This window comes from Magnolia sinica, chromosome 2 (assembly GCF_029962835.1).
Source record: "Magnolia sinica isolate HGM2019 chromosome 2, MsV1, whole genome shotgun sequence".
Lineage (NCBI taxonomy): Eukaryota > Viridiplantae > Streptophyta > Magnoliopsida > Magnoliales > Magnoliaceae > Magnolia > Magnolia sinica.
The window spans coordinates 107,541,694-107,555,251 of NC_080574.1; the positions used below are offsets into that span (position 1 = coordinate 107,541,694).

The following is a 13,558-nucleotide window of genomic DNA, read 5'->3' on the forward strand; positions in this document are numbered from 1 at the left end:
GCCGTAGCCACAGCCATAGTCCCCGCCATTTCGATATGTCTTTTTATATGTATCGAAGATCTTTCGATTAATCGAAAAAGGTCTAGAACTGTCCAGCGAGTTTGCCTCAAAAATCCTGCAACTCTTTAATACGGCCATTTCCATGCATGTGGCAGTCAATTCACTTAACTTCATCCTCATTTCCACGTGCATGGAAATGGCGGTGAAGTGAAGTGAATTGACCATGAAGTGTATGGAAATGGCCGTGAAGTGAAGTGAATTGACCGTGAAGTGCATTGAATTAACCGTGAATGAACACGGAATTGCCGCGAATGACCGCGAAATGCATGGAAATGACGGTGAAGTGAAGTGAATTGACCGCGAAGTGCGTGGAAATGGTCGTGAAGTAAAGTGAATTGACCGTGAATCAACACAAAATCATCGGGAATGACCGCGAAATGCATGGAAATGACGGTGAAGTGAAGTGAATTGACCGCGAAGTGCGTGGAAATGGTCGTGAAGTAAAGTGAATTGACCGTGAAGTGTGTCGAATTGACTGTGAATGAATATGGAATCACCAGGAATGACTGTGAAATGCATGGAAATGACAATGAACTGAAGTGATTTGACTGCGAAGTGCATGGAAATGGCCGTGAAGTGAAGTGAATTGACCATGAAGTGCGTTGAATTGACCATGAATGAACACGGAATCGCCAGGAATGACCATGAAATGCATGGAAATGACGGTTAAGTGAAGTGATTTGACTGCGAAGTGCGTGGAAATGGCCGTGAAGTGAAGTGAATTGACCGTGAAGTGCGTCAAATTAACCGTGAATGAACACGAAATCGCCAGGAATGACCATGAAATGCATGGAAATGACGGTGAAGTGAAGTGAATTGACCGTGAAGTGCGTGGAAATGGCCGTGAAGTGAAGTGAATTGATCGTGAATGAACACGAATCGCGGGAATGACCGTGAAATGCATAGAAATGACGGTGAAGCTAAGTGAATTGACCGCGAAGTGCATGGAAATGGCCGGAAGTGAAGTGAATTAACCATGAAGTGCATCGAAATGATGAACGGAATCGTCCGGAATTGACCGTGAAATGCATGGAAATGATCGTGAAGTGAAGAGAATTGACCGTAAAGTGCACGGAAATGACCATGAATCTAAACGGAATCGCCAGAAATGACTGTGAAATGAATGAAAATGACCGTGAAGTGAAGCGAATTGACCATGAACTGAATTTAATGAAAGAAATTGACCGCGAAGTGAATGAAATTGATTTTTGACCGCAAACTGAATGAAATTATCCGCGAAGTGAATAAAATAGATTTTTGACCATCGACCTGATGGAATCTTGGAAAATAACAAGGTTAGTTGATTAAAGTAGCTTCTCCTAGCCCAAAATCATATATGGTATGTCAAGTAACTAATTTTGTTCTAGATGATTTTCTTATTAAATGAATAAAGAAAGAAATGAAAAAAAGAGGGAAAAAATTTTTATATGCTTATATATACATATTTATATAAATATATATATATATATATATATATATATATATATATAGAGTCATGCTCCCCTGCGCACCTACGCATGTGCGCACCTTTGCACACGTGTCATGGGTGTCTAATCTAAACGGTCCATGTGATGCGGAATTCCGTGAAACCCCATGTGACAATTTTTCACCCTGATCTAAAATTCTGCTGGGCCATAGCAAAGAGAAATGCAAATCAAGGAGGAAAATGGTTTCATTTTTCATGGGCCATCAAAGTTTTAGATCAAAGTAAAACTTAGGCCCGGGGTTTCACGAGGTGCCGCTTCACATGAACGATATTTTGGATCCACATCACGTAGGATGGGTTTTCAAAAAAGTTTCAAGCCTACGGTCTGTATATATATATATATATATATATATATTGTTGTGTGTGTGTGTGTGTGTGTGTGTGTGTGTGTGTGTGTGTGTGTATTAGAGAAAATTGTAGGTAGAATAAAGTTCTCCATGTAAAAATAAAAATAAAAAAAATTTGCATAGACTTTTACGGGCTACAGTTATAGCTACGGCTATAATCCGCAGCTACAGCTTTGATACATATCAAATACACTTCAATATGTATCGAACATTGAAGGATTTTTTATGCAAACTTGCTGGATAGCTCTGGACCTTTTTCGATCATTTCAAAAGACCTCCGATAGATTGAAGTACATAGCGAAAAAAGATGGGCTGCGGTTATGGCTACGGTTATAATCCGTAGCATAGGCTCTAGGCTTTTTTTTTCCCTGTTGTAATCCCCACCACCTTTGTGGGTACTTTTATGAGGTATGTGTTATATCCAAACTGTCCATCTATTTGGTGAACTCGTATTAAGTCTTAAGATGAAAAATAAGACAAATTTAGCTATCAAGTGGACCACACTGTAAAAGGCAGTGGAGGATTGAACGTCTACCATTGAAACCCTTTTAGGGGTCACAGAAGTTTTGGATTATTATGAAATTTGTTTTTCCTCTTCATCCAGGTCTTTGTGACCTTATGAATAGATTGGATGGAAAATAAATGTTATGGTGGGCCCTACAAAATTTTTAAAGGAGAAAATCAATTTTCCCACTGCTCCAGGTCTTTGGTCTTTGGGTATGAATTTTTCTTTTTTTGATTATGCTCCGAAATGATCTCGAAATGTGGATGAACGTTGTGGATATAATAAATACATAACTGCGGGCCCATGTAACTTTGATATCTTTTGAACCGTTCGTACAACTCGGAGTTCGAGGAGCGTCAGCGGCCGATCCTCCTGCGGAAGGAAAGCAGGGGCATTTTCGACCTCTGGGGAGGCGTCCGTACAACTGGGGCTTATAAGGTGGGCTTCGTCTCGGAAATGGGCCATAAATGAGTCGTGCAGTCGGAAATTTCTCTAAATTGAGTTGTGGAGTGGATATAAGGCATATTTACATCACAGTCACCCAGGGATCCAGCCAAGCCGCGTCCCTGCATAATGCCGACCTTAACACACGGTGCTTTTTCGTGGGCGGTAGACGGGTGTATCCTCCTGGACGCGAACTCGCATCCGGTAGTGATACCTCCAATACCGAGGTCGGTGCTATATGTGCCCTACCATGACGTATGTATTTTATCTACCCGTTCATCCATTTTTTTCATTTCATTTTTAAAGTACGAGCTAAAAAAATGAGGCAGATCCAAACCGCAGGTGGACCACATCATAGTAAATAGTGGTGATTGAATGCCCACCGTTAAAAGCTTCTCAAGTGCCATGAAAGATTAGCATCAAGCTTCTTTTTTTGTTTTCCCTTTATCCAGGTCGTCCGTGTGATCTTATCAACAGTTTTGATAGCAAATAAACATTACAGTGGGCCATAGGAAGTTTTTAACTGTAGCCATTCAATCACCGCTGCTTCCTGTTGTGTGGCCCATCTAAGATCTTGATCTGCCTCACTTTTCGTCTGGTCACATAAAATGAGCTGGAGAAATGGATGGACAGTGTGGATAGATCACATAAATCGCGGTGGGGCCCACAACACCGACCAGTACCCACCCCGATGTCGGTACCGAATCCGAGTCCACGTCCTTTTCGAGACTCTACAGGGTAGGTCATCACTTAATAATACCATTTACGTATTTAGAAGTAAGGCCAACAAATTCAAATTCTCGCGTTTTGAAAAACATTCAACTCGCGATAAGTTGAAAATACCGTGGGGGAATTGTACAGAAGTGCCACGCTACCTTACTACTTGTTATTTTATAAGAGGCTGCACCATTTACAGATGAATCTCCTCTCTCAAAATGGCTTATGGAAGCAGACGCCCATCTCCTGTGTCGGAGGCCTTTACACTCAGCCCTCTGCCATACCCAGTCCTATTCCTACTTTCTGTTGTCATGATCTTCTTAGGAACGTCATGGTACTTCTCCTATGAGGATGCCGTCGAAAGCGCTGAAGATCAATTCAACTGGGCAATCATGGCCGCTCCCTTACTTCTACTATTAGCTGTCCGTTGGCTTTCCTCCATCGAAGATCCAGATCGCTTATTCTACCTCTCGCCTGATGAGCGTCGTCGACGGAGCCATCATCGCCCTTCCGAAGGTAGCTCCCCATGGGTTGTAGGAGTGCTGATTATTGTATTACTAGTGATGGTCTCATATCAGTCGACGTTCCATGACAAATGGTTCGCTTGAGGTGTTGTATGTATTGTAACTCTACCGATACAGGTGTTTCGTTGTTTGGGTTGTGTGGATAGTTAGCGGTTTGTATACATGGTGTTTTTTTCTTCTTCTTGTTTGGACTCTGCAGCTTGTACTGACTCGTTCGGGTTCGAGTTGAGTCACGACTCGGTTTGAGTTGGGGGTGATCGTGTCGTGTCGACTCCGAGGAGTCTGTGTTTGTGTTTATATGTGTATGAGTGAAATGATTCAATGAAAATGTTTTCAGCGTAATGATATTTTCATTGAATCATTGATGGGGCCTACCGTGTTGCATTCATGGCATCCACTGCAATCTCAGATGTGTAGCCCATCTTTTGGCATGGGCTCAAAATCATGCCCATCCGCGACTAAAGTGGGGACGTGACAAGGAATAGTGGAAAAAAGGAATGGCTACCGTTGATCTGAAATGAGGCGCTTTTGGGTGTCGAAACTATCTGGTGGCCGTAGGCCTTTCACTTGGGGCTTGGATGTCATCGATACAACATGAGTGGCTTCATTTGAAATCAAAGGTGGTCCGCCTCAACTATTTCCCATCGTGTGGCCGGATAACATAAGATGATTTGGAGAATTCTCCCCTGTTATCATGGCCAACTTGAATTATGGTGGACTAGTTTTTGGGTTCAACTCAACTATTTTCTTTTGCATGGCCTGATAACACAAGATGATTTGGAGAATTCTCCTGTATTATTATGGGCAACTTGAGGGGTGGATGGGACTTGTTTTTAGGTCCTTGGACAAAGGAGGTAGGGCTCAATCGAAAACTGAGTTAAATATTATAGGTACATCATAATGGGCCCCACACAAAACATTTTCATGGTGATTTCAATGAGTGATCAATACAATACAAGGTTAAACAAGAACCAAAATATCACTAGCATTTGAGATGTGAGTGTTGTTGATGTCTAAAATCTGTGAGTTGCAGGTGTCGATGCCGTTGAAAGACCACTCGATGCCATCTGAGTAGAGGTCGATGTTATCGACAGGTGCTTGATGCCATCGGAAAATTTTGAAAAATTCATGTTAGTTGTTGGAAAATTTTTAGTGTTGCTACTCGATGTCATCGAAGTAAGTTTGATGACATTGAAGGTCGTCAATATCATCGAAGGTCCCATCATGAGGATATTTATCAATGACATCGTCATTATGGCTTTCCTTCTTTTTCAGTTTTAGGTAGTTTATTTCCCTCTTTATTTTCTCAGCATAACATTAAAAAATTTTAATGTAGTACTTGTGCTTTGTTAAAACAAAGACGGGTTTCTTTTCCTTTGGTTTTAAATAAACATTCTGTCCCTATGTTTTCTTTCATTCAATCCGATGTGTGGGGATCCTCTCCTGTTACCTCTTCTATGGGGTTTCGTTACTTCGTCTCTTTTATGGATATCACCACCAAAATGACATGGATCGATCTCCTCAAAAATAAAAGAAAAGTTTTTGAAATTTTTAAGTCCTTTCATGTTTGGTTGATAAATCAATTTAACGCCATTGTTAAGATGCTCCATTGTGACAATGGCAGAGAATATCTCTCTATTGATTTTTTTACCTATCTTCACCAACATGGCATTGAGTCAAACACTACCTGCTCTTCCACTCCTCAGCAGAATGGGGTAGCCGAGAGGAAAAATCAACAATTGCTAAATATTACTCGGTGTCTCCTTACTGACATGCATGTTCCCAAACGATATTGAGGAGATGTCGTTCTCACTGCATGCTACTTGGCCAATCGACTACCTCACTCTGCTCTCAAATTTTAAACTCCTATTTCTTTATTCAGGAAAGTGCATCATGTCACTGATATCCCTCTTAGGGTGTTTGGGTGCACTGCTTATGTGCATGACTTTTCTCCTTCCCGCACAAAGTTGTCTCATCGCTCTATTTCATGCATGTTTGTTGGGTATTCTCTCACCCAAAAGGGTTATAAATTTGTTAATCCTGATACTGGCCGACGTTATGTCACCCACGATGCTTCCTTTTTTGAATATCTGAATTTCTTCTCTCCAAAGTCCTCAATTCTTTTCTCATCCTCTCATGTCACTCCTATACCCTTTTTAGATCCTCCATCCTCTACCCCGTTACAGGTGGCTCCCTCATCACCTTCATATCCTCCATCATCTATCATACTTTCATCTCCTCCTCCTTTCTTTCCACCACCACCACCTCGCCATTCTACTCGTCCCAATACCAGACCAACTCACCTACAAGATTACATTTGTTCTCAAGCATTGTTACCAGCACCACCACATGTTTCTCATCACCAGCAGAAGCGGAGTAGTTCCGATTCACCATTACTTCCATCACCATCATCCGCGGCTTTGCGATCCATTTTTGCATCGGACCTTCCTACTTCTCTATGGAAAGGTACTCATCCTTCTACTTCTCATCCTATCCACCACTTTGTTTCATATTACTCGATTTCTCCTTCATACAAGTCATTTATTGCCAATGTGGATTCCATATTTCTCCCTACCCGGGTGGATGTTACCTTAGCACACCCGAAACTGGAAGCATGCCATGATGGATGAGATGATTGCCTTGGAGAAAAATCAGAGATGGGAGCTTGTTGATTTACCTGCAGGAAAATAGGCGGAGGGTTGTAAATGGGTGTACACTCTCGAGCATAAGCCCTTTGGTCTGTTGATTGGTATAAAGGTCAGGCTAGTAGCTAAAGGCTTTACTCAAACATATGACATCAATTACACCGAGACGTTCGCCCCTGTTATCAAAATGAATTCCATTCATGTCCTTTTATCTCTTGAAGCAAATTTAGGTTACCCACTTCATCAACTTGATTTTAAAAATGCATTTTTACGTGGTGATATTCATGAGGAAGTTTACATGAGTCCTCCACCCGGTTGTGTAAGGGGGAGGAAAAGAAAGTGTGCCGCCTTCGCAAGTCTATATATGGCCTCAAGCAGTTGCCACGTGCATGGTTTGACAAATTTACTCATGCAATGAGAGATGCATTTTTTCACAATGCAGCACAGATAATTCTGTCTTCTGAAAATTCTCGGCAAACGGGTTACAATTGTTTTTGTTTATGTCGATGGGTGACGATTCTCTTGCAATCTCTAGCATCAAATCCCACCTTTATTGCATTTTTTAGGTTAGAGTTTCGGGCTCTTTAAGTTATTTCTCGGGCATTGAGATAGCTTGTTCTCGGGATGGAATCTCCTTATATCAGTTTAAATATGCGCTGGACTTACTCACTGAGACTGGTATGATTGGCTGTAAGCCACTTGACACTCCTCTTGAGGTCAACCATCAGCTCACTTTATTAGATGGTGCGGCCCTCTCTGATCTTGGACCTTATTAGCGCCTCATTGGGAGGCTTATTTACCTCACGATTATCAAGCCGGATATTTCTCATGCCGTGAGTGTCCTCAGTTAGTTCATGCATTCCCCTTGAGTTATTCATATGGATGTTGCATACCATGTGTTTCGTTATATCAGAGGCTCTCCTGGCAATGGTCTCCTTTATTCCAAGTTTGGGCACCTGAATATTTTCACATTCTCTGATGTTGATTGGGCTAGTTCCAAAGATGACCGGAAATCTACAACCAACCATTGTTCTTTCGTTGGCGGTAATTTGGTGACTCGGAAGAGAAAAAAGCAAACGGTTGTGACACGCTTCAGTACCGAAGCTGAGTACAGAGCTATGACACAGACCACCTGTGAATTACTTTGGCCAAAGAAATTTTTGACTGAGATTGCTTTCTCTCATTCTACACCAATGCAAATGATGTGTGATAACCGAGCTGCTATTCATATCTCCAGCAATCCTGTATTCCATGAGGCATAAAACATATATCGAAGTCGATTGCCACTTTATTTGGGAAAAAATCAAGGCTCAAGAGAGGGCTTTCTAATTTGTTCCTAAGGTGTGTGTGTGTGTGTGTATCAATATTAGGTGTAATAGAGAGGGCTTTCTAATTTGTTCCTAAGGTGTGTGTGTGTGTGTGTATCAATATTAGGTGTAATAGAGAGGGCTTTCTAATTTGTTCCTAAGGTGTGTGTGTGTGTGTGTATCAATATTAGGTGTAATAGAGAGGGCTTTCTAATTTGTTCCTAAGGTGTGTGTGTGTGTGTATCAATATTAGGTGTAATAGAGAGGGCTTTCTAATTTGTTCCTAAGGGTTTCCAGGGCATAATTAGGGATTCTGAAGTGGATTCGAGGCTTGTTCGAATTAGTAACACTCTATCTCTTGTAATTTTTGCTTTCATATCGCATTCCTCGTCACTTTGTGTCGTGGTTTTTTTCCAAAAGGATTTTTCCACGTAAAATTCAGATTGTTCTTATTTGGATTTGGTTGTGTGATTGTGAGTACTTTGCTTGATTTGTCTCTGGGTGTTTCTCATGTTCACCAACAAGTGATATCAGAGCTAACATTGGGAAGCAGATCGAATCTGAAAGCAAGGTATCAATGGCATCTAACCTGAAGTTCAATATAGAAAAGTATTCCGGTAAAAATAATTTTAAACTATGGAAAGTTAAGATGAATAATATCCTAGTTCAGCAAGACCATTCTCTCCTTTAAAAGCGACTAGAATCTATGACAGAAGAAGATTGGAACAAGATGGATAAGAAAGCTAGAACATTTATCAAATTTTGCTTAATGGATGAAGTCCTTTATAATGTCATGAGCAAGAAAATTGTAACACGTACATGGGTGAAATTAGAGAACATCTATGTGAAGAAATCTCTTAAAAATTATTTATACTTAAAGCTACAACTGTTCAATATGAAGATAGCGAATGGGGCTGACATTGAGGCCAAAATTAGTAAATTCAATAGGTTGATTTGCATATTGTTGAATGTGGAGGAAAAGATGAAAGATGAAGATTATACATGTATACTATTGAACTCTCACTTAGCATCATATGAGTTGTTCAAGGACTCATTGTACACCGATAGAACCACCATTGGCATTGAGACAATTATCTCACCCCTTCAATCGAAGGCGATGAGAAAGAAAAATGGTGACAATGGTGCTTTTACAGATGCATTGGTTACGAGGTGGAAAAATTCTGAGTGAGACAGTGGATCTTCATTATCAAGGTCCAAATATAAGGGCAATGGCAAATGGAAGTTGAAGTGCTAAAATTGTGGCATGTCAGGCCACATGAAAAAGGATTATCAAAATCTTAAATTGAGAAAGGAGAATTCAGATGGTTCTTCCAAGGAAGCCAATACCATGGAATTCAGTGAGGAAACGAGTGGTAGTAATGTATTTACTGCGTCAAAATCCAGGTATTTTGACAAAGAATGGATTTTTGATACAAGGGCTTCGTATCACATGACCCTTCATTGGAGTTAGTTCACCAGTTATAGAAAATGCAATGGTAGCCAGGTGTTTATAGGCAATGATAATGCCTATAAAGAGGTAGGCGTTGTGTGCATCAAGATGTTTGATGGCATGGAACGTATCTTGACCGAAGTGAGACATGTTCCTAATATGAGGAAAAGTTTGATATTTCTAGGATCACTCAAGGCACTTGGGTGCAAATTCACCAGGTTTGATCACGTCATTAAAGTTTCAAAGAAGGTACTCATGGTCACAAAGGCATGGAGGAGTAAAAACTTTAATAAGTTAATCGAGAGTACTTCATCTGATGGAGTTGCAATGTTTGTAGCAGATTCCACGTCTGCACGTATATGGCATGCACGCTTGGACCACATGAGCGAGCAGAGCATGAAAGTACTTTCTAACTGTTGATTAATTCTAGTTTTTCAAAGCATTGATTTTAGTATATGCGAGCATTGTGTATATAGTAATTAGTTAATGTTGTCTTTTAAGTGTAGAAAATATGTTTGTAAGGGTATTCTTGATTATGTGCATTTTAATATATGGGAGCCAGCACCCATGATTTCTGGTGGAGGGTTATTATAGTTTGTCACTTTCATTGACAATTATTGTTGAAAAGTATGGGTTTATTTCATGAAAAATAAATCCGATGTTTTCAACAACTTTAAGTAGTAGAATGCGATGATAGAAAAATAGTAAAGGTGAAAGGTGAAAGTGTTGAGGACAGATAACGGCGGGGAATTCACTTCTGGGTAATTTAATCGATATTGCAAAGTTGAAGGGTGCGTCACACACCAAATCAGAACGATGTAGCTGAGTGGATGAATCAAACTCTCTTAGAGAGGGCCCGATGCATGATCAATAATACTAGGTTGGGCAAGGAATTGTGGACTGAGGCCATTAATATGGCTTGTTACTTGGTGGATCGATCCCATTTTAGGGCCATTGAATGTAAAATTTCAAAAAAAACTTTGAAGTAGTCAGCATGTAGACTAGTATTTGATTGCAATGCTTACTCTCATGTATCATTAGTTGAGAGTGATAAGTTAGACCAAATGTCTAAAAAGCTGTCTTTGTCGGTTATGGTGGTAGTGTGAAAGGGTATAAGTTATATGACTAGGTCACACTAAAAATCATCCTTAGTCATGACGTCAAATTCAACGAAGGATCCTTATTCCGTGAAGATGAACACGAGGAAGTAGAAAAGTTGGTTGTGGACGTTCAGTTAGACAAATATAAGACACTAGCAGATACTGAGGCACAAACATAGATACAGGAGCAAGTGGAGCAGCCACCTATAAGAAAGAATCTGCCAAGGGATCGTAGGTTACCGGCAAGATATAAGAATGACTCAAATGTCGCATTTGCCCTCATTACGAATGATGTGGATCTGTCTACTTTTCAAGAGGCTTTTGATGAACAAGATACCGAAAAGTGAAAAGCAACGTGCATGATGACATGGACTCTTTGTATAAGAATATGACGTGGGAGTTCGTGGAGCTTTCCGTCGACCGTAAAGCGATCGAGTGTAAGTGGATCTTATAAAAGAAACATGATAGGTACAAGGCAAAGTTAATAGTGAATGGATATACTCAGAAGAAATGTGTAGACTTCACTGAGATATTCATACTAGTAGTAAAGTAAGTATCTATCATATTCGTATGGGCGTTGGTTGCCCAATACAATCTTGAGTCAGAATAGATGGATGTGAAAACTACTTTCCTGCATGAAGAATTTGAATAGCAAATTTACTTGAAGTAATAAAAAAGTTTCAAAATAAAAGAGACAAAGAATAAGATTTATAAGTTAAAGAGGTCATGGCATGGCCTAAAGCGGTCTCTTGGGTGGTGGTAAAAGAAATTTGATTCTTTTATGGTGAGTAAGAAGTTTACCAGGAGTGAGTATACTTATTCTGTCTATTACAAGACACTGAGTGATGGAAAGCTCATTATTTCAACATTGTATATTGATAACATGCTTATTGCCAATTATAGCATGTCTGAGATCAATATTTTACAGACTTAATTATTAGAGACATTCGAGATGAAAGATCTAAAAGCTGTAAAGAGGGTTTTTGGCATTGATATACATAGAGACGCAATAATGAGCACGTTATGATTATCTCAAGCTAAATACCTTGAGAATGTATTGATGAATTATGAGATGGATAAGGCAAAGCCAGTCAACATTCCCCATGCAACTCATTTTAAGCTATCTTCGAAAAATTGTCCTAAATTAAAACAAATGAAGAATGCATATTATGTCTCATGTGGCTTATTCAAGCACAGTTGGTAGCTTGATGTATGACATGGTCTGTACTAAACTGATATTTCACATGCGGTGGGTGTTATTAGCAAATATATGTCTCATCCTAGCAAGCAATACTAGGAGATGATGAAATAACTACTTTGATATATTCGAAGTACGCAAGACTAAGTCCTATCATTGAAAATATCAGGGGACAAGTTAGTAGGCTATGTGCATTCTAATTACGCGGGTAGTGTGTATAATAGAAGGTCGACTTCCAGTTACTTGTTTATGCTAGTGGGTGGAGTGATCGGCTGGATGTTGAAGCTTCAGTATGTAGTGGCTCTTTCCACAACCGAAGCTGAGTATATGGCAGTAACAGAAGCATACAAGGAAGATGTATGGTTGAGGGGGATGATAAATCAATTGGGGCTTTAGTAGGAGGCATGCCAGTCAATTATGACAGCGAAAACATAATTAATTTAACTAAGAATTTTGTTTATCACTCATGTCCTAAACATATTGATGTGCGTCATCATTTTATTTGACTAGTGCTTGAGGAATGAGGCATGACTCTAAAGAAGATTCACACGAGAGTGAATCTGGCTGATATGCTAATGAAGGTGGTTCCCATAGAGAAGTTCAAATTATGTGCAACTTCTCTAGGCTTGGCGAAGGCATACATGGAAGACGGTGTGTGCATGAAAAGTGATGGTGGAGCTATGATGCAAGGAGAAATTAAAAATGAGGATAATGACCTATGATGAATAAAAATTAAAGACATGGTGGAGAATGTTGTTAATTGATGTCTTAAATATGTGAGGGTTCATTGATGTCATCAACAGACCACCCGATGCCATCAAGTAGAGGTCGATGCCATTAATAGGTGCTCGAGGTCATCGAATAATTTTAAAAAATCAATGTTGGTTGTTGGAATATTTTTAGTGTTGCTACTCGATATCATTGAAGTGAGTTCGATGACATCAAGGGTCATCGATGGCATCGAAAGTCCAATAAAAAATGCGCACAGAATTGTGTACGTGTAGAATTTGTTTCCTATTTCGGTACTGGTTTTGGGTTCCGAGGTGCTCGACTGGTCGAGGCCCATGCGGCGTGCTGCGTAACAATGAAGTAGATTTGAAGCTTATTCGAATCGGTAACACTCTATCGCGTATAATTTCTGCTTTCATGGTGCATTCCTCATCGCTCTGTGCCGTGATTTTTTCTTGAAAGAGTTTTTCCACATAAAATTCAGATTGTTCTTGTTTTGATTTGGTTGTGCGATTGCGAGTACTTTGCCTGATTCGTCTTTTTATGGTTCCGTAGCAGTGAAATCATCCTACCAATCGCATTTGCAATGGCCCCTTATGAAACAAGTGTGATTTCATTATGAGGTTTGCTAGAGTACCTCCCGATGTATTGCTATTGTATCCATCATGACTTTAGGGTGAAAACAAATTGAAAAACGGGTTCTATACTTGCCTTTTTAATCGAGTTGGCAAAAACTAATTAGATTGGTTTTGGCTAAGTAAGCATTTTAACATATATTTTGCCAAGAAGAAGATGAGATGGTGTTTGCAAAGTGCATCCAAATGCACAACATCAACTGCTATTTGGGTCAATACGGTGTTTCGGCATCAACCGCCTTCAAGAGGTTGTGTCCAAATGGGTCCTTAGCTTTTAGATCTAAGTCATATTTCAATTATCGAAATCGCTTACATGATGGCCTCATCTTGGATGGGGATCTACAAAATAAAGGGAAAGCTCTTAGATTGAAATATTTAATTCCTGATCATTTGACTCTTTTCATTCCATCT

General features: G+C 39.9%; 2 protein-coding genes across 2 annotated transcripts; both read left to right on the forward strand.

The window, feature by feature from the left end:
- Positions 1-3,734: 3,734 nt before the first annotated feature.
- On the forward strand, positions 3,735-4,340 carry LOC131229901 (uncharacterized). Its single transcript, XM_058225979.1, has one exon. The coding sequence runs from the start codon at positions 3,778-3,780 to the stop codon at positions 4,165-4,167; it is 390 nt and encodes a 129-aa protein (XP_058081962.1). The 5' UTR covers positions 3,735-3,777; the 3' UTR covers positions 4,168-4,340.
- Positions 4,341-6,074: 1,734 nt separating this feature from the next.
- Positions 6,075-6,713, forward strand: LOC131226760 (pectinesterase inhibitor 10-like). Its single transcript, XM_058222471.1, has one exon. It carries the CDS (start codon positions 6,075-6,077, stop codon positions 6,711-6,713), a length of 639 nt encoding a protein of 212 aa, XP_058078454.1.
- Positions 6,714-13,558: the final 6,845 nt, after the last annotated feature.

Excerpts from the sequence above, each read along its gene's own strand:
- LOC131226760 (XM_058222471.1), top strand. The coding sequence starts at position 6,075 with ATGTTTGTTGGGTATTCTCTCACCCAAAAGGGTTATAAATTTGTTAAT.
- LOC131229901 (XM_058225979.1), top strand. The coding sequence starts at position 3,778 with ATGGCTTATGGAAGCAGACGCCCATCTCCTGTGTCGGAGGCCTTTACA.